A 22,149-nucleotide genomic window follows, 5' to 3' on the forward strand; every position below is an offset into this window, starting at 1 on the left:
AAAAGTTTAAAAGTGGTTATGCTCCTTCATAAAATGGTAAAGATTTGGGTCCTAAAATATATGTATGACTCTATTAGCAGGACCTACACCTGCTCTAGGAATTTTTGACTTTGTGGTTGTCATCGCCTCTTTGGACTGACTGCTCTGATTCAATCCCTTTCACCTGAAGCCCTGTTTCACCACACAGAATTTTATTTAATTCCACAAATGTTAACAGAAGACTTAATGTGTTTCTAACCACATGGTTACAAAGTCTTATTCATGAGACTAGTTTTCCACCCTTGGGGAATTCACAGTGAGATAGTGAGGTCAAGACTTCCCAGAACTTCTTTCCTCCAGAGATTTCTGTGGTTCCTAGACTAGTCATTCTCTGAGTGTGGTTCCTGAACCACTAACATCCATTTCACCCAGGAATTTGTTAGAAATGCAGATTTTCAGGGGCCACCCCAGACCTACTGAATCAGAAGCTTTGGAGGTGTGGCCCACTTATCTTAGTTTTTAGCAAGTCCTCCAGGAAATTGGGATGCATGCTCAAGTTTGAGAACCACTGAACTAGACCTTCTAGGGACAAGCTGGGAGACACTGGTCTGGGCCCTCAAGGGGCCAGAGGAAACATCTGGTAGAAAAATTGGTCACTAGGGCTGTCAGGACTTGGTGTCTTNGGGCCAGAGGAAACATCTGGTAGAAAAATTGGTCACTAGGGCTGTCAGGACTTGGTGTCTTTGACTCAGAATTACAGCTCACTTGGAACCTCCAACAACATTTCTAACCTTTGTGGTATTTTTATAAATGCCCAGGCATTGTGGAAACTACCCATTTGTTTTGACAGAAACTAACCCAATTTAGCACACAATTCTCTATGGAACTTCCAGGCTTCCATTTAAATTGATTGTGATGCTTGATGGGATGTTGACACTGTGACTAAGACCCACAGTAAAAATCCCAGTCCAGAGAAGATTCCCTGCTTCCGAAGATCTCCAAAAGAAGAGAATTCTCAGGGGGCCAGTTTTCTGTGTACTTCCCTCCCTTAGAAGGTACCTTCAATTAATATCCTCCTCCATGGTAGGGTCTAAGTCTGGTCCCTGTTCTCCTCAGCAGGTGGAGATCATTGGGCCACATTCTCCCTGAAGTAAATTCAAACATAAAGGGTGGGGCAAATGTGGCTCCTAGAGAGGGGCCAGCCTGTGTCCTAGGAATGCCTGGAGCTTGTCCACTTTCCTGGCACCTGGGGATCTATCATCCACTGCTCCAACCAAGGGCTATATGCCAACCATAGACAGCTTTGTGAAAATTAGAAATGCACCCCCTCCAGGTTCCTCTCAAGGTGGACTCAGCCCCTGGCACTCAGAGCTTGGCTGGATTTCAGTTCCACTCATCTCCTTGGGCTGGTGACTGTGTGCAGCACCAACTGCACAGCCAGAGACTGTAGTCCTTCTCCTACCCAACCTAGGGCTGGGTACAAGTGAGGGCAGAGGAAGGAGTGCTGGGGGTGGGGGTGGTATGGGCAGAGGGAAGCTTGCATATGCAGCTACCACATGTTGGGGGTTCCCACAACTAACTCTTTAGCCCATCATTTCTCACAACCACCCGATGAGGTAGGTGAGAGTACCATCTCCATATTTTTTCCCTTTTCTAAATTATGAAAGATTCCAAATTCTCAGTGCCTCCATTTTCTTATCTGTCCAATGGGTATGATACTCCTTTGGCTCTTTTCTCAAAAACTTGTTCTGAAAATTAAATGAGACCATAGTGACAAAGTGCTCTGGAGAAAAGATTATAAAATATCCTACAAATGTTGGGTTTTATATAGATCTTACAGCTGGGTCCTCAAAGGCAGCTTGGGGGCCTCTTTTTTGAGATACTCACCCTAGATTCACCTAGCCCCCAGTGTTAGACATGGGTGTGGCAGAGGCTGGCTTCCTGCCAGGCTACTGGCATTTGGGGGTGCCTCCTTCCCTAAAACTAGACTCGTGAGGCTGTGATGACGAGGTCCGTGTTCAGGCGTTCAGGGACGAGTCACGGCCTGGCAAGTGGGCCTGGACAGGATGACCTCATGGGCCTTTCCCACTTCTCATTTTTATGACTGGCTTCACTGTTTCATTTTTGGCATTCTCTCTCTTTCTTGCAGCTGTGGTGATTGGGATTTAGGCAAGCATTTGGGATCCCTTTTCTAATCCCTTTCAAATCCTCACTTAGCTGCAAAATCCGGGAAGGGGAAGGAGAAAAAGGGGCGGTGGAGAAGGGACTCGCCCTGGCTGAAAGCGGTAACTCAGAATATCTGAGAAATTCCAGCAGCAATGTCCAACTTCCACCCACTGAGGCAGGAGGCCTCTCATCTCATCAAATATCGGCCCCGTCCCAGAAACATGGAAGGGATGAGTTTCATCTGCGGGTCAAACCTCTTGCAGCTTTCTCACTTGGGTGCTGAAGGCATAAGAATGGTAGTCGTGGTGGTAAGATAGAGGCTTAACATTTGCCTTGTTCCACTTTAATTGAAAGTTTCCAACTTTGTTGAAATGTTTCTTGGTTGGGTCCCTTTTTCTAACCTCTTGCAGCTTTCTCACTTGGGTGCTGAAGGCATAAGAATGGTAGTCGTGGTGGTAAGGTATAGGCTTAACATTTGCCTTGTTCCACTTTAATTGAAAGTTTCCAACTTTGTTGAAATGTTTCTTGGTTGGGTCCCTTTTTCTTCGTTTCCACAACTGCCTCCGGGATTGAGATCTGAGTGTCTCTCGCAACCAGATGAGTGCAGATCATCTAGCTTGCAAACCACTGCCAGACTCAATTGACTTTTTATTATGTAACTTCCCTACAGAGAGGTAAGTTACATAATATGGTGCTAAAAAGCCCCATTACCTGTGGCGTCATGTACAAATTTCTAGTCTGCATTTAAAGGTCTTTCATACCTAGCTTCAGGCTAACCTCCAAATAGTTCCCACCCGCACCTCCTAGCATTCCCTCTACTCCAAGGTCTCATGACTTACTCTGTTGTCCTCCACATTTGCCCCATCTTGGGCTTTTGCTCATGTGTCCCACTCCATGTGTTCCTTTTCTCCAGTTCAAACACTGTGCATCCAGAAGGCCAGTGTATGTCCCATCTCCTCGACCCCAGCCCACTAATATCCCTGTTCTCTTGACATCTATTGTCAGAACCACACAGTTGCATACTGGTTATTATTCCATTGTTCCATTAGTTAAGTCTCCCTAGGTAGATGGTAAGCTCTTTGACACTGGGCAGTGCCCTAAGCCTCTTTTGTATTCTCTGCAGTCACCAGCCTAGCTTATGTGCTATATGGTAAATAATAAAATAATTTTGACCTTGACTAAGTGCTTGCCCACCTAAAAACTGCACTGGCAGCTTTCTAGAAACTAATTTGTTCATTTATCTTGAAAAAAGAAATTCTATCCACTTGTAGCCACTAGTCATGATCATCCAGTCATGCACATATACACCCTTATAACTTTCCTAGGGGAGAAAAACCAGTGGAGACTGGAGGTTTGAAAAGTGATCAGCAGCACCAGGATTTCCAACCATAGCCAATCTGCACTGGGTTCCTCACTCTCTTCTAAAGTTTTTGACTTCTCTTTCCCCAGAGAGCTCTTGTGAGGACAAGCGGGCAGACCTGATCTTCATCATCGACAGCTCCCGCAGTGTCAACACCCATGATTATGCAAAGGTCAAGGAGTTCATCGTGGACATCTTGCAATTCTTGGACATTGGTCCTGATGTCACCCGGGTGGGCCTGCTGCAATACGGCAGCACTGTCAAGAACGAGTTCTCCCTCAAGACCTTCAAAAGGAAGTCCGAGGTGGAGCGTGCTGTCAAGAGGATGAGGCATCTGTCCACGGGCACCATGACGGGGCTGGCCATCCAGTACGCCCTGAACATCGCATTCTCAGAAGCAGAGGGGGCGCGGCCTCTGAGGGAGAATGTGCCACGGGTCATAATGATCGTGACGGATGGGAGGCCACAGGACTCAGTGGCTGAGGTGGCCGCAAAGGCACGGGACACAGGCATCCTCATCTTTGCCATTGGCGTGGGTCAGGTGGACTTCAACACGCTGAAGGCCATTGGGAGCGAGCCCCACGAAGACCATGTCTTCCTGGTGGCCAACTTCAGCCAGATTGAATCGCTGACCTCAGTGTTCCAGAACAAGCTGTGCAGTAAGTCCTGCTCCTCTGTGGCTCTTCTAGGGAAATCATTAGAATTCATTCATTCCTCTTCAAGTCTCATTCAGTGCCACCGTGTCCCAGGCACTATGCAGGCAGTGGGTGTTCAGCAAAGGCTGCGATAGACACAGTGTTGTCTTGGGGCTCACACTTTGGCCAAAGACACAGATAGTAAGCATATAATTACACAAATAATTAAGTAACTGCAGCCGTAACCGTGTAATGGAGGAAGAATTCAGGGCATGACAGAGCATGTAACCCAGGACCTAACTTAGGCCGGGGCGCTCAGGGAGATTTTCCTGGGAACGGGACCCAAATCGCAGAATGTGTAAGAGCAGACAAAGTTTTTCTCCAGCATGTTGAGCTGCTCTGGCCTTCCCAAAGTTGGAATTCGTTAGGGTTGGGAATGGGAGGGCAGAAACAAGAGCACAGTTTCTTCTTGGACAGTGTGGAATGTCAAGGCATTTTTTACCCCTGGTGGTGCTAGCAGTGGGTGTTTACTCAACTGACAAAGAGGCCTGGTGTATGGCGAGGACCAAGATGTGGTCCTGTCACCTTCCCACCTGTGAAGATTGCAGGTGCCATTCCCCAACCCCTCCTGCTAGAAGATGCCTCCTCAAGTCCTTGAGCTGGGCTCTTCTACATTAAGCATTTTCTTCCCTCTCTTGCTTTCTAACCCTCTTCTCCACAGGCTTCTCTCTCCCTTCCTTCCCACTCTTCCCAATTACCTCCAACCCTGCCTCTGCCTCAGCAGGCCAACTGCTTTTTCCCCCTTTCCTGCCTCTGCAGCTGCCTTCCCATCCTTCCTCCTCCAGGACGGCAGGGCCCAGGGTGCCAACCCAGGCTCCACTCTTGTCCCTGGAAACTGGAAATGTTCATCCTGATCGGGTAAACAGTGTCCCATCCTGTCTTGTTCACCCCCAGTGGTTCCTGTCCCCTCCAGCTACCATGCTTCTTTGGTGGGGAAATAAAAGGAAATATTTATTTTTAAATGACTAGTCTTTCCCTGGGGTATGAGTAGAGAATGAGCCTAAGAACCCAACTCCTCACCAACTCCACAGGAGAGGGAACTTGCCCCTCTGGAGGTTCTGAGAACCAATTCTCAGAATGTGACAAACCCTAGACCTCCACATACAGGCCTCAGGGAGGAGGAACAATGTGCTTTTGATGTGTTTTAAAGAAGATACCCTGCTGAGAACTAACCTCAGAAAGCAGGGACCCATTCTCTCTTGACTCCAGAATCAAAAGATTTAAAAAGTCAGTGCCATGAAGGAATAATAACCTTTTTCTTTGCAATGTCACTTGGAAAACATTCAGAAGTGCCATGTCCCTTGGCACTGCAGAGAGGCAGTGTTATTGTGGCGTGCTGGGACCTACATCAACTGGAAAACTTCAATCAGTAGAATGCACTGCAAACATTTTTAAAATTTATGACTTTAAATGACTTCTGCAGGATTTATGTTCCCCCTTTCCTGGAAATATTAAAAAAAAGAAATTGGTTCTGTAACAGTTCTGACAGTTTACTCATTTGTGTTGGAAATTTTTAATGGAGGAGTTTTTTTTATAAGCACTCTGGGTTTATCAGCAAATGGAGAGATGATATGCTCAGGTTGAGGGCTACACAGCAGGACTGACCACCGCCCCCCCCCCACATTGTTGAATGTGGACATGTGCATGGAAGAACCTTCTCTGTGTGCTTTAAGGCAAGGCAGCAAAATTAAAAGGCAGTTTGGATTTATTTCCCCCCTTCATCATCTTTGTTGCAATCTGGAAGCTCTAAGAAAACATCAGTGTTATCCAGTTCCCCCGTGCGTCCCCCCTCTGCACTCTGCAGCTGCTCTCTCTGCACCCCATGTTGAGCAGGCTCATCAACTGTCTTGAAAGGTTGAAGAGACCCCAGGGTCTCTTTAGCGACTACACAGGAAACACACAATAACTAACATTTATAAAGCACTTTGCCGTGTGTTTTCGCCTTTGATCCTCACAGAACCTGGGGAGTCGGGCAGCTCAATACTATTACTCTCTTTTACAGGTTAGTAAACTTGTTAAGTGAATCATCTGAGAACAAACAGCCAGGAGATGGTAGCATTCTGATTCCAAATCTCCTGGTCATTTTACCCCTCTGCATGTTGAGACATAGAAATTCTTCTTTTAAGGTAAACTGTTTTCTTTTTTTTTCCCTTTTTGTCTTTTTTCGTGTCCGGCAACGGATCGCAACCCTCAGTGTCGCGCCCGTACCGGACCGGGACCGGCAACGGGATCGCAACCCTCGGTGTTGCACCCGCCCCTCGCTCAGCCAGTGAGCGGCCGGTCTGTATGTGGGATCCGAACCCTCGGCGGGAGCGCCTCCGCGCTTCCCAAGCGGCGCACTGTAGGCCAGCCCCTAAGGTAAACTGTTTTCTGATGGCAACCTCCACAGTCCAGTCTTGCCAGAAAAACCTGCTTTGCAGTTGGCATTCATCTGAAATAAGTAAAACTCTGAGGGGAAGCCTTGGTAGGGTGAAGAGGAGCAGGCTCCAACTGCACAAGGTGGAGCAAATCCTTTGTAATCCCTGAGCCTCAGTTGCCTCATCTGTAAAATGGGGATTTTACATGCAGAGAGTAGATGTGTGGACAGGCATTATGAATTGTAGAGCCCTGTTCAGTGTGCATCGTGCTGTGTATTACAATCAAATACACTCAGGACCAACAGGCTAGCAGACAGCTTCAGTTTTGACCTGTACTTATATGACCAAACAAAAGTGATGAGCATCTCCCAAGTTGCAGATGACATCTCTGAGGTTTTGGAAGTCTCATTTGTTCCTTAAACATTTATTGAGCTACACCCTGATAATAACAGCTAATGTTGTCCCGTGCTTTCCATACATTATTCCATTTAGTACTTAAAAAACGCAGCCCTATAGGCAGGTACTATTGTTATCCTCATTTTACAGATGTGGAAACTGAGGCTTAGAAAGGATAAGCAACTTTAAGTAGCAGAGTTGCAGACTCGGCACATAAGCGCTTACCCTCCATGTGCCAGGCTAGAGAGTTCCAGGTTGGGAAGATGTTTTCATTCCAGAACAATGAGATGTTTGCTATATAAAATGTGTAGTTCACAGGCCTGGAAAGTCACTTGGGGACCAGGGGAGCTCAGGTCAGAGATTGCCAAGGTCTGCCTAGGGGCTCCAGGAGAGCTTTAAAGAGGAGGTAATAATAATCATCACTAACATTTATTGATACCAGTATATGCCTGTGCTGTTTTGAGCTAGTAGCATATGTCAGCTCATTTTATTCACCTGTGAAGTAGGTGCTCTTATGATTCCCATTTTACAGAAGAGGAAATGGAGGCCCCGAGAGGTAAAATGACTTGTTTGAGGTCACGCAGCTGTAAGTGGTAGAGTTGAGATGTGAGCCCAGGCATTCTGCAGGCAGAACTGAAAAGCGATGCTGGATCTGTGGGTTGGAGGAGACAGGCAGTCTCCAGGTGTGATCAAGGCAGGACCTTTAGCATGCAATTAGGAATTGATTAGGCTCTGGAGCCAGACTGCCCTGGTGAGGGTCTGGCTTTGGCTCTTGCTAGCTGTGTGGCCGTGAACATGGACTCAGCGGCAGCTTTATAACCACAGGCAATGAGTTCCCACACTGGCCACAGCAAGGAAGAATCCTGAGCTTGCATTCTTAGGCCACCCATGAGACCACCAGAGAGACTTGGAGGCCAGATGCACTGTGAATGGAGGTCCTGTCCACAAGATGACCAAAACCCACACATCCTGGGGTCTGCCATTTTGCCACCTGGTGAGAGAGAACACTGGTATCTAAGGGCTGAAAATTGTGTATCTGTCCTAAGCGTTCTGGTGATTCATTGTAACCTGGGCAGGGCTGCTTTTAATTAACCTCTCGGTGCTTTCTTTATCAGTCTAGCCTGGTATTTTGGAGCCCAGAGCCAGGCTGTTCCTACCCTAATAGCCCTACCCCACCCAGGCCAGGCAAGATTTAAGGCCCTAATAGTGCTGCTGGGACCCACCCTTCATCAACTGGCCTGGGCAAAGTCTGCACTACCGCACCCCTCTAAGGGCCTGTTGAGAAGTGGGGAGGTCGGACGGATGTCACAGACTTTAACTTTATGTCCCCCGTAATTGTCCCTTTTGAGACTCCCAATGTGCCCCACTATGCTGATCACTCCTTTAGTTATTCATACATTTATTAAAAATGTTTATGTTCATTTTTCCTCATCAAAAAGTGCAATCCTGCCAATGACTTAGTCTTCTGACTAGTAATTCCTCCCCCTGAACCCAAAGCCTGAACTGAGTTCAAACCCAAAAGGCCTTCTGAGGAATGAGGCTCATGGGGGTGTTGCCAGCAGGCCTATGGAGGAGGCTGTCATCTCTCCTTTGATCTCACTGCAAAGGCCCATCCCACGGGAGACAAGGCACGAGGGCCCAGAAGCTCTGAGGGTCACTCAGCCCTCACCCGTAGAACTCTACAGATGGAAGTTGTATTCCACTTTAGCGAGATGTTTAGGATTCTTTCGGTTGAAAGTATCAGAAATGCAACTTGTTTAGCTATTAAAAGGGGAGCATTGTATTATATTATTCAGTTCTTGTTCCTACATGCCAATAAAGGACTCTGTCAAACCCTGTACCAGCCAACAGTGGCCGTGAGTGGTGCTATCTCAGACCGCCATGGCAGCTCCCACGGTTACCACGCATTTGGGGGGAGAGGGGATTTTCTAGAAAAAGGAGGTGCTACATAGATTAAATAATAGGTGTCAGTACTGAGGGTCCCTAGAGACCATTCAGGCCTTTATTCTACAGGTAAAGAAATAGACCGAAAAGAGCTACCTGACTTAACATGAACATCCCTCACTTGTTCAAGGTAGGGGAGAACTAGAACTTGGGTCTTCTGGCTTCCAATCCAGTGCTCTTTCCAATACACCAAGCTGCAGTCTCCTGCTTCCAATTTCTTTTATGGTACATGGCCAAAATAAACCACGGTCATAAGCTGTCACTCCAAACCCCTGTGCAATGGTTCTTTTAATTCCCCCGTTGGACAGGTGAAGAAAGTGGAGTTTAGAGAAATTAAGAAATTCATGCAAGGTCATAATAAGTGGTGAAGCTGAGCTTTCGGGCAGTCTATTTCCAGAAGCCATCTTCTTCTGTACTATGCTGCCTGCTGCCCAGCAGATGTTTTCTCGGCCTCACATCTCCTGTCTTTTTATTTTGTCTGTCGGGTCCTTCCACCAGTGGGTGCCTGCCGTGTAGCTGGCCGCCTAAACTCCAGACGTCCTTCATTATGGAGGAAGACTGTGACATGCTGAGTTCCTCAGGAAGGCCCCTATGCCCCTGAGCAATTTGACTCCAGCTATCCAGGAAAAAAAGAAAGTCTTCAAAAATGCAAGGCAAATTAAAAATGAGATAATTTTTTTCCCCCAAAAGACTCAAAACCTGAAAGTTTGGTAATACCAAGTACTGAAGTTTTGAGGCGGTAGGAATCGCTATTACTGTCATTGCCTATGTGAGCCATCTTGGAGAGCAATTAGGCCACATCTGTTTAAACTCAAAACCTGAAAGTTTGGTAATACCAAGTACTGAAGTTTTGAGGCGGTAGGAATCGCTACTACTGTCATTGCCTATGTGAGCCATCTTGGAGAGCAATTAGGCCACATCTGTTTAAACTAGGTCCCAGTTCTAGAAAGACAGTTCGTTGCCCTCAAGGAGATGTGTCCGAGAAAGTTCATCACAACATTGTGAAAGCAAAAAATTGGAAACTAATCAATGTTGACCAATGGAGAAATGTCTTAAAAAAATGAGGAATAGTCATATCACCAATAAACCGATCAAAAGGGATAAACTAGATTTAACACACTTGATCAAATCTTAGATATAGTTGATTCTCATTATTTGCAATAATTACGTTCTCTAAAGTCACTACAAATACTAAATTAGCAAATACTGAACTATTGCTCCTAGGGGAAATACAGGGTTAGGTTCCTGTGATCCTCTGGTCACAACATTTTTGTCAACTGATCAATACATAGTCTTGTTTTATGTGTGTTTCTATTTCAAGACACCTTATTTACTGCATGTTGTTGGTTCATTAACATTGAACTCACAGCCTACAACATTATAACTTTTGCCTGAATGAAGCTTATCTAACACACATACAAGTATTTTCCCCATAAAGCACATCACAGCCTTCCTGTGTTTAGGAACACTAGATAGCATTTCACCATTTTAAATAGCAAAATCACCAACAAAAAGTACAAAAATGCAAAAAACCATAGCACTAAATGGACTGTGGAAAGGACACTTGTTTACAATGTGAGAGCTGAAACAAGAAAGCAGAGTGTGGCTTTTTTGGATCTCAGCTGAGAATGTCCCGCACCAGGTGACAAGTTTTTCACCACTCTGAGAGTGTCTGTGAATGACTGAAGGTGCTGTGAGTATTGATTTGGGGTTACAGATAAATTTTAGTGAGTAGGTGAATTCGCAAATATGGGATCTGTGAATAATGAGGATCAATTGTACACATCTTCACATTTTGACACCTTTGAAATTGAAGTGCATTCTGGATGCCATGAAACACATTACTTGTATCAATATGGATAGAATAATGATGTGGATAGATCAATGTTGAGTGAAAATCCAAGTTGAAGATCAATGTATACAAGATGAACCTACACGTAAAATAAAACAAAATGCCACCATAGTTTTCCTTTGCTGTAAAACCATTAACAGATATCGAGCATTCCCTAGGTACTGGGCACTGTTCTAAGTGTTTTACCATCTTAATTAATTTAACTCTCAAGGACCCTTAATAGGTAGGTGCTATTTTTATCCCCATTTTATATAAAGAAGTTAAGAAAATTGCCCAGAGTCACAAAAAACGATGTTTATTTCCCCCCGAAGTAAAAATGGCTGATTGGATTTAATCTATGCACTTTTCTAATGTTATTTGTATCCTAAGAGGAGCTAAAACACAGATAATCATAAACCCAGAATAATACATTCTAAATTGTATTGTTATGAAATAAAAGTTTTACTCTATTAGTTTACTTATTGTCCACCGTATTTCTTACTTAGATATATATAAAGAGATGTCTTAAGATGTATTTCATTAGTAGCTGAGTTTTCCTAAGCACTGGATTAATGGGATTGTTCTTAGTTTTTGAGTGTCTCTTTTAATTTAGCTTCATAAAATATTTTTTACATATGGACGTCATTTTTGTTTATGAGAAACTTGCATAACTTGTTCTGTTTATATCGATGCTTGTTAATTTTAAATATGCTCAAATTGCATTATATTGAGTAAAACCATAGATTAAGATGTAAAAAACAATGAGAATTTTTATGAGTTCCAGGCCAACTTATGCAAGAATTGATGTACCTGAAAGCCAAGGTACTTCAGAAACTAACTCCAGAAATGTTTCAAACTGAGACATAAAAATTATGGAAACATGAAACACATGAATGCATTTTTTATCCAAAATATTTTGTATACTTTTGCATATTAAAAAAATTACATTACTGGGCCAGCCCGTTGGCGCACTCGGTAGAGTGCGGCGCTTGAGAGTGCGACGGCGCTCCTGCCGAGGGTTCGGATCCCATATAGAGACCGGTCCGCTCACTGGTTGAGCGCGGTGCGGACGCAACAACAAGGGTTGCGATCCTGTTGCCGGTCACGAAAAAAGACAAAAAGGAAAAAAAAAATTATATTACTCTTGGGTCTTATGATCCTAAAAAACCATTGGTTCTTAAACACACTTCATGTATCTAATAGCTTTTCCTCCTACCCCATTGCTACTGAAAACCCACTCTTTAGCCAAAGTCCCCTCTGGTGTCAGCAAATTTTTCCCATCCCCCTTTGGTGGGAAACCAAATGGGTATTATTAAGTTGAACCAGACATTTCTGTTTCTGTAGGTCAAAAACAATCAGATATCAGTAGTTTCATCTGGTTCGGCCAACACTATTTCCCTTTGACCCTACATGGCCCTTTTTCTGTTTGTTGCTGGTGGCATTTATTTGGACCTGTCTTGTCTCCCTCGGACTGTGAGCCCCCTCGAGGGTAGGGACCGCAGCTTGCTCTCTTGGGGGGCTGCCCTCTCTCCCAGAGTAGGCTCGGGCTAAACGTTTGCTGGTGGACTAGCGGAGGCATCAGCGCTCACTAACTTCCCGTGCCTTCCCTTTCAGCCGTCCACATGTGCAGCGTCCTGGAGCATCACTGTGCCCACTTCTGCATCAACACCCCCGGCTCGTATGTCTGCAGGTGCAAGCAAGGGTACATCCTCAACTCGGACCAGACGACCTGCAGAAGTAAGGTTGCTTTGCTGATGTTTCTGTTCTTCCCTCCTCTTCTCTCCTCCTCTCCTTTTATCTGTTCTCATTTTATTCATCTGTAGCCCCTCCCCCAAGCCAGTTACCATCTCCCTGAGGAAAGAAACGAAGTTTTGTGTTTTGTGTTGACGCCACCCCATCCTGCCATTGCAGTGTCTAGATACAGTGGGCCATCAGGAAGATTAGTGCAGGCACCTTCTCAGAAATAGCCTCCTTGAACGTGTGAGCTGATCTCCCTTATTTCCACAGAGGAGCCTTTTTTCATCCACTGTCTTTATTAACTGTACCCTGAGGAATTGTTTCCATATTTTATTATCTTCTCTAAATGTGGACTTTTAGGATGAGTTCTTGACCTTGGTTGGCAAAGATTATTCAAGTTCTCTTTTAGAGGTATGCAGGGATCTAGTTGCTTTGGTGAGGGACACTTTATAAGTCTCCTAGATTTACAAAAGGGCAAACAGATATAAAGTGTTAGAAGTCACCTTCTCTTTTTTTTTGGCCAAACCCCAAAGACTAGACAGTATACTGATATTTGAGCCAGCACAAGGTAATCTGTCCCTTAAAGGACAGAACTACCCATACGCTGACTATTGCGCCCATATATATGTATATTTTTAAGTTGTGAGTAAAGCACTGTAGGAACCCACATACAACCAGGATACCAAAGCAGCGTGTGAGGAAGACCAGCCCACACGGAGGCAAATAAAACTCAGCTAATCTGATGTGTCGTTCATGCAATACGTAGTTGTTATGATACTGCGTGGTAAGCAATTAAGCATTAATGGAAAGCAGTTTGCACAAATGGCTGTAATTAGTATTGCATTTATATAGCCAAACCACATTTTCCATTTTTATTCTCACTTTTCAGTTTCAGGGTTGAGTGGTTGGCTGAGGCCTCTCTATACACCGCCCCTCCCCTCCCCCATCCGTCCCCCACAGATTAGGTAACATCTGCTTGACTCCCTCCTGTTCTCTCACTCTGTGAGTGCCACGGGGCTCTGGGTTCTTGGGCTTCTGTCAGATGCAGGATCCCAGGGTGTTGAGTGCAGCCTGAACCTCCTCATCTTCTATTGAAGACCTGACAACAAAATGCACTCTCACCAAATGCTTATGGGTTTAATAGAATTTACTGTAGAACTGGGGGAGCCCCGGAAAGGTCATCTTGCACACCGCTCAGCAAACAACCTAAATATCTCTTTTAGACGTCTCCCATCCTCTTCCGGCACCCTCTCTCCCAGGATGCTTCTCTGTCCCTTCTCTGCAGAGTGCTCAGCCTCCCACCACCTTGCCCACTCCCTGCCCTTCTTGAGAGCACCAGGAGTTCCTCTTCTCATCTCATGCCCCAGTGATCTGCCGATGTCCATTTCCATGGGCTAGCTTAGCCAGGCCAGAGGAATTCTGACACCAGCAAGTGAAACCTGAAAAGCTCTCCCCTGAGTTCATGAGCAGGTCCTTCTCCCACACACCGGGTTTGGCCAGCCCCCATCTGGGCACCCCCGAGTGCCACTCTGACCTTAGCCCTCCTGCACAGAAGAGCGTGCAGCAGAACCTGTCCCGGCTTCAGACAGGTGGAGGGGCAGGGAGGCCCAGCTGGAGGAGGACATGTGCCCAGGATAGTGGTCCTCAAACTTCAGTAACTAAGAATTAGCCAGGTAGTCGGCTCCTGGGCCTCATCCCCAGAGATTGAGTCAACAGGCCTGGATTTTCAAGGAGCTTCTGACAGATTGCTGCCACACTTAGTGATTCACTGGCCTCAGGCAGTGGCGGACTGGGGAAGGGCTTAGAGTTAAGGAGCAATGGAAGCAGCGGGAGCAGGGCTCTGCTGCCCTGTCTGAGCTGGGCCTCCAGTCACCCAGAAGCAGGTGCGCAATCTTTACCTTCAGCACCAGACTTGGCTTCATATACATACGGGGCTAAAGAGCAGTTCCCTCTCTTTCAGAAAAAGATAATACCAACTCTTTTGCTTTCCTGAAATTGGTGTACCATGGCCTTGTGGAAAGAACAGGGCCTTTGCTGTCCACAGGTCTGGGTTTGAATCCTGACACGGTCACTCACCAGCTTTGGCTGTCTCACCCTGAATTGGTTATTTAAACTCCTTGACTCTCGATGTTGTCACCCATAGAATGGGAAAGGTAGTAACAAATTAATACCTTTCTTATCAATAGGCTCTTGTTAGCCCCTGTTTTTGGTCAGGTAAAAGCTGTGCCAAGGGAAGGCTGTGTCACCCCCTGACCTCTGCTTACAAGCTGCTTGTAGGGACCTTTTCCTATTGACATCGAGAGAAACCAGTTATTTCCATTTTTCTTTTCCTGGTGTAGCTGGATAATTCATCAACCTGGATGAAAAGGAATGTGGGTTACGTCCCCTCCCCCAGAGCACCTCTTATTCCATAGAAAACTCTTGCCATTTATTCTTTCATCTGCTCATTGATTGGTTCATTTATTTTTTCACTTACCACATGTTTTTGAGCATATAAGATGTGCCTGGCAGCATGCAAAGTACTGACAATAAAATAGTGAATAAAATGGCAATGCTTCTTCTCCTTTGGAGCTCACGTTCTTGCATGGGAGTGAATCAAATAAACAACCAAGGTAATTGCAACCAAAACTGATTGCAGCCCATGCCAGCTCAGCATGCAGCACATGGGTCAGGCCTAACTAGAGCCACTTTTTAAGGGTTTACTATGTGCCAGGAGCTCTCCTGAGTGCTTTCTATCCACAATCTCATTAATTCTCATGATGAGCTCTTAAAGTAGGTCTTATCATTCTCGTTTTATAGATAAGGAAAATAAGGAACAAAAAGATTAGACAATTTACTCAAGGTCACACGGTTAGCAATGTGACCAAACCAGAATCCAAATCCTGTTTTGTCCTAGCTCTTAGCCACTATTTGATACTGTCCCATGATCATTGAGGGCCCCCAGATGGCAGCAGCACAACCCTGCAACCATAGAACCTTCTCCAAGCCCAGGAGGACAGACAGATTCCACAGCCGCTGGTCCTGGGGAGACTCGGAAGTAGGTCACCAGGACTAACATTCAACTGTTATTTCTCCAAGTCCACGGCCAACTGCTGTGCTACTGTCATTGTACAAAATGGCCTTCTCCAAGCCCAGGAGGACAGACAGATTCCACAGCCGCTGGTCCTGGGGAGACTCGGAACTAGGTCACCAGGACTAACATTCAACTGTTATTTCTCCAAGTCCACGGCCAACTGCTGTGCTACTGTCATTGTACAAAATGGTTGTAAGAGTGCCCCCTTTTGGCAGTTGCCTTCGAGTACACACACACACACACACACACACACACAGTGTACACGTGTATACAATCATGAGCCCCATAACAATGTTTTGGTCAATGACAGACCGCATATATGACGGTGGTTCTATGAGATTATAATGGCTTTACCATATAACCTGGGTGTGTAGCACACTGTACGATCTAGGTTTGTATCAGTACACTCTATGATGCTCTCACAAAGACAAAATCTCCTAACGATGCATTTCTCAGAATGTGTCTCCATTAAGCCATGCATGACTGCATCTCCACCACTTTCTATTTGTATTTTGCCTGGACCTTGGCTATCAGACTTCTAGCTCTCTCTCTCACACAGCCCCGGAATTCTATCCCCTCCCAGTGTCCCAGGTGGTGATGGGTCATGAGAACCAGGTCATTACAAAGCACATGGATCCTGGATTACAAAGCCTGGATCGGTAGTTGAGCTGAAGTTCTACTCTCTATAATTCCCACCTTTGATTCTATTTCTGCCATCTGAAGCCATATACCAAAAAGTTGATTTCTTGTCCAAATAAAAGAGAAAAGCCCTTCAATTACTGAAGAGTGTTGTTCTCACCTACTCTACCCACTCCCATTAATTTTCTCTTTTTCAGAAGAAGCATAACCCCATCTTTAGGTGACCTGGTTTGGGGTCTCATCATTGTTCAGGTAACTCTCTTCTAGGTGGACACCAGTTGTCTCAAAAGTGCTCTTCCATTCAAACACTAGATCAAGTGCATTAAAAAAATCTTACCTTCAAGGTCTGCCCAGATGGGCAATTTGGAATGCACTGGAGGTCTACACTGTGGATTCCCTCTGCCTTTCAAAAAGTCTCCCCTATCTAATACCATTATATGAGATATATACAAAAGCATTAGCATAGTGGCTTTCCTTTCCCCCATTAAAAAAAAAAACGGGGAAAAAGAAAACCTCATAAAGTGTGCCCCTCTTCACATTCCTAGTCTCCCATACCATTTCCCTCCCCTTGAATTCCTTTCCCACTAATGAGAAAGAACGTTATCTTGTTTCTTTTTATTTATTTGGTTTTTTAAATAAGGAATTTTCACTCCTTTCTGGAACATGTAGTCTATCTGAAAGCTAATGAAAATGCAACATTTAGAAAACTTATTTTGGCAGAAAATGTAAACCTTCTTGTACAGCTTTCTCACTTTTTCTCTCTCTCTCAAGAACCATACCAAATGCATTTTACTGCTTTTACTTTTCGGAAATGTTCCTGGCATTATTTTTCCCAAGCTACAAAAATGATTTAATAGCTTTTATGAGCCTGACCCAGAAAAACAGTCACATTATTAGAGAGAGAAAAAAAACTATAACCAACATCCTTCATGAATTTAGATACAAAAATTCTTAACAAAATTTAGCAAATAGAATCCAACAATATATAAAAAGATTAATATAGTCTGTCCTTCATGTGTACCAGTTTTGTATCCTTGGATTCAGCCAACCATGGATCAAAAATATTTGAAAAAAAAAGCACAATAAAAAGTAACAATACAATGATGAAAAATAATATAAATTTTAAAAATATAGTATATCTATTTACATTATATTAGGTATTATAAGTAATCTGGAGATGATTTAAAAGTATATAGGTGGATGTGCATACGTTATATGCAAATACTACACCATTTTATATAAGGGACTTAAGCATCTGTAGATTTTGGTATCGTTGGGGAGGTCCTGGAACCAATCCCCCACGGATACTGAGGGACAACTGTACATCAAGACCACATGGGGTTTATCCCAAGAATGCAAGTTTGGTTTAACATTCAAAAATCAATCAATATAATTCACCATATTAACAGACTAAATAAAGAAAAAAACATACATCATCTCAATAGATGCAGAAAAATCACTGGGTAATACCGAACATTTATTCATATAAAAGCTCTCAGCAAACTCAGAAAAACAGGGAAATGATTCAATCTGATAAACAGCATCTATGAGAAAATCTGCAGCTGACATCATACTCGAGGGTGAAAGACTAAATGCTTTCCTTCTATGATAGAAACAAGACAGTAAAAGGAATAAAACAACTTCTATCAGTATTGTATTGGAGGGTCTAACTGGTGTAATAATGAAAGAAAAAGAAATTAGAAGTCATTCAAATTGGAAAGGAAATAGTAAAACTGTGGTTTTTTTAGACTGTCTTCAAAAAAGCTACTAAAACTAATAAATGAGTTAGAAAGGTTGGAAGATAAAAAGTCAGTCTACAAAGTTACTCTGCTATATGCCTATATACTGACAACAAAGGTCAGAAATTAAAAATTTAAAATACCATTTATAATAGCATCAAAAATATGTAAAGTAGGGAAAAAATTTTTAAATGTGCATGATCTATGCACTGAAATGTACAAAGGATTTCTGAGATAAATTAAAGAAGACCTAAATAAATTAAGAAACATATCATATCATGGATTGGAAGACTTACTGTGGCTAAGATGTCAATTCGTTCCAAGCTGATATATAGAGTCAAAGCAATCCCCATCAAAATCCTAGCAGACACTTTTCTTTAGAAATTGACAACCTGATTCTAAAATATATATGAAAATGCAAGAAATCTAGGATAGCCAAATACAGTCAATTCTCACTATTCCCAGTAGTTGTGACCTATAATGTCTCCATGAACATTGAATTAGCAAATACTCAATCATTGGTCCTAGGGGAAATATAAGATTAGGTTCCTGAGAGCTTCTGGTCGCAACACTTGATCAGTCAATACATAACCTTGTTTTATGTGTGTTTCTAAATAAAGACACCTTATTGAGAATGTGTTGTTGACTCATTAACATTGAACTTAGAGCCAACAGCACTATTATTTATGCCTGAGTATTTTCTCCATAAGGTACATCCCAGCCTTCATGCAGCACCCCAGCATGACTCTTGGAGGCCATTTTTAACAGCAAAATCACCAGCAATAAACACAGAAATGCAAGAAACGTGGCACTAAATAGGCCTCAAGAGGGATACGTGCTTACAGGATGAGAGTGGAAGCAAGAAGGCAGAGCACTGCCCTGTTGGGCCTTAGCTGAGAACATGAGCGTTGGACCACCTAAATGTTTTTCCACCTTGCACATGTCCACAAGTGGCTGAAAATGCTGCAAGTACTGATTTGGGATTACAAGCAAATTTTAGCAAGTAGGCAAATTCACAAATATGGAATCTGTGAATAATAAGGATTTATTAAAACTTTGAAAAAGATAAACAAAGTTGGAAGTTTAAACTATCTGATTTCAAGAACAATTATAAAGCAACAGTAACCAAGGCAGTGTAGTATTGGTGAAAAGATGGACATACAGATCAGAGGAACAGGACAAAATCCAGAAACAAGCCCATATGTAGACGGTGAAATGATATTTGAGAAAGATGTGAAGACAATTCAATGGGGAAAGGATAATATCTTCAACCAATGGTGCCGCAACAATTGTAATGCCATGTGCAAAAAAAAAAAGGACTTTGCCCTTACTTCATACCATATATAAAAATTACTTTGTATGGATTTTAAGCCTAAATGTAAGAGTGGACACTATTGGGCCGGCCCGGTGGCGCACTGGAGAGTGTGCCGCTTGGAAGTGCGGCGGCGCTCCCACTGAGGGTTCGGATCCCATGTGGAGACCGGTTCCCGTTCACTGGCTGAGCATGGTGCAGGCGCAACACTGAGGGTTGCGATCCTGTTGCCGTCCCTGGTACGGGTGTGACACCAAGGGTTGCAATCCCGTTACTGGTCAGTAAAAAAGACAAAAAGGAAAAAAAACAAAAGAGTGGACACTATTAAATATCTAGATGAAAATGTAGGAGAAAAATCTTGGTGACCTCAGGTTTGGCAAAGATTTCTTAAATAGTACACAAAAAGCTACAAAACATAAAAGAAAAAGAATCAATAATGTTCATCAAAGTTAAAACATTTGAAGGCCGGCCCGTGGCTCACTTGGGAGAGCGTGGTACTGACAACACCAAGACAAGGGTTAAGATCCCCTTACCCGTCATCTTTAAAAAAAAAAAAAGTTAAAACATTTGCTCCTCAAAATACATTGCTACTAAAATGAAAAGGCAAGCCACAGACTAGGATAAAATATTTGCAAAACATATATACAACAAAGGATGTTAGAATATATAAAGAATTCTTAGAACTCATTAATAAGAAGACAAACGACCCAATTAAAATGGGCAAAAGATTTGAACATACATTAAACCGAAGAAGACATGGATGACAAAAGTACATAAAGAGATGCTCAATATTATTAGACATTAGGGAAATGCAAACTAAAACCACAATCAGAAACCACTACACAACCACTGACCACACCAAGTGCTGGCAAAGTTGGAAACTGGAACTCTCTTACAGTATTGGTGGTTATGTAAAATGTTTTAACTACATACAAGAACAGCTTAGCAATTTCTTACAAAGTTAAATATGTACCTACCATATGACCCAGCCATTCCACTTTTAGGCATTCAACCAAAGAAATGAAAGTTTATGTCCAAACAAAGGTTTGAACACAAATGTTTACATGCGCTTTCCTTATTAAATAGCCCCGAACTGATACAACACACATGTCCATCAACAGGTGAATAGGTTACCATGGTGATACATGCACAAAATATACTACTCATCATTGCAAAGAAGGAACTATTGATACATGCAGCAGCCTGGATGCATCTCAGAATAACCATGTTGAATGAAAGAAACCAGACCAAAAAAAAATAAATAAATAGAGTACCTACTGTGTGACTCCATTTATATAAAATTTTCTGGGCCAGCCCGGTGGCGCACTGCGCTAGTGCGCCGCTTGGGAAGCGCGGCTGCGCTCCCGCCGAGGGTTCTGATCCCGCATACAGACCGGTTCCCGCTCACTGGCTGAGCGAGGCGCGGGGGCAACACCGAGGGTTGCGATCCCGTTGCCGGTCCCGGTCCGGTACGGGGCTTACACTGAGGGTTGCAATCCGTTGCCGGACACGGAAAAAGACAAAAAAAAAAAAAAAATTTCTAAGATGGCATCTAATTAATAATGACAGAGAGCAGATTAGTGATTGCCTGAGGCTGAGGGAAGGGAGCGGCAGGAGGAGGGATTACAAAGTAGCCCAAGGGAAACTATGTTCATTATCTTAATTGTGCTGATATGTTGATATGTCCAATTTACCAAATTGTATACTTTAAACATGTGCAGTTTATTGTATGCCAATTATAATTCAATAAAATTGATGGATATAAATCGAAACAAGATTTCAGAAGGTAAGTAATGCTTAGACAAAATACTGCAGGAGAACAAATCAGAGAAAGAGTCATGGAGCTAGAACAGACTGCCTGTCTGGAGTAGTTTGTTGGGGGCATCAGTGGTGGGTAAGGGAAGGAATGTAAGCTGGGACAAACATGGAGTGATTTGGTTCTCAAGCTGAGTTCCAAGTGTCTTTGGTGAGCAGTGGGAGCTGAACACAGGTGTCAAGGGCAAGACCCCATTTTAGTAACTTGGGGCAGGCAATAATGTATGCACTAGATTAGAAGTAGGTAGAGAGTAGGGCAGAGATATCATTCATTCATTCATTCATTCATTCATTCATTCATTCACTCAATACCTATGGATTCCTCTCTATGGGCCAGGCACTTTTATGGGCTGTTTCTCTTATGTATTTGCGACCCAGGAAACACTCAGATCTTGGCTTCTCTTGTGCCCCTGCATACACAGAACAGGATATGAAAGACACAATCAGTTTACAATTCTAATCAGTTCATTCAATTCAGTGTATGTGTTTCTTATGTCGCAGAATGAATTAGGAGACCGCAGCCACAATCCCAGCCCCAGGAAAGAGTTAATGACATAGGATGGGTGATGGGGGCCGGGGGTGGTAGCGGGTGGTAAGTGAGACTAACAGATAACTGCGGAGAGGAAACCTGGTTTTGAGGGAAAACTGGAGAGTTCAGGAGGGAGCCCACACAAGTGGTTGGGTGTAGCATCAAATGGAGGATTAGAGTTCAGGAAAAGGCCTGGCTGGACATGCTTGGTGGTGGTCATTGACCTTGAAAATGGATGAAATCCTGCGGGGAGGAAGGGGGTGTGGAAAGCAAAGGTCAGGGCGTGAGCGCTGGGCCGCCCACAGTCAGTGTGGAGCAGGCGTGGAAGGATGACCGAGCGCACACGCAAAGCAGCTGCCTAGCTGCCCAGTCAGCAGCAGTGACCCGAGCTGCTGCCAAGCGGGGTAAAGCAGTCATCCAGCTTCCCCCTAGCCCTGGGAGCTTGGAGATCATTACTTGCAGTTTGCTCACCCTTTGGCTGTGCCCGGGCACAGGGGTAAATTAAAAAAAAAAAAAAAAAAAGGAATCTGGGGTGAGTTGAGCCCGTGGGAGAACTGAGCTGACTCCATGTGAGTGG

The 22,149-nt window shown here is 43.9% G+C and overlaps 1 protein-coding gene across 2 annotated transcripts in view; it reads left to right on the forward strand.

Annotated features, from left to right (window-relative positions):
* MATN2 (matrilin 2) overlaps positions 1-22,149 on the forward strand; it is a 128,174-nt gene that overhangs the window by 34,978 nt on the left and 71,047 nt on the right. For both annotated transcript variants that reach the window (XM_008575212.1, XM_008575213.1), the window contains exons 2-3: positions 3,595-4,164; positions 12,343-12,465. In XM_008575212.1, the coding sequence (XP_008573434.1) occupies positions 3,595-4,164; positions 12,343-12,465 (693 nt within the window). The remainder of the gene's footprint in view (positions 1-3,594; positions 4,165-12,342; positions 12,466-22,149) is intronic.

Source organism: Galeopterus variegatus, unplaced genomic scaffold (genome assembly GCF_000696425.1).
Source record: "Galeopterus variegatus unplaced genomic scaffold, G_variegatus-3.0.2 Scaffold1156, whole genome shotgun sequence".
Taxonomy (NCBI): domain Eukaryota; kingdom Metazoa; phylum Chordata; class Mammalia; order Dermoptera; family Cynocephalidae; genus Galeopterus; species Galeopterus variegatus.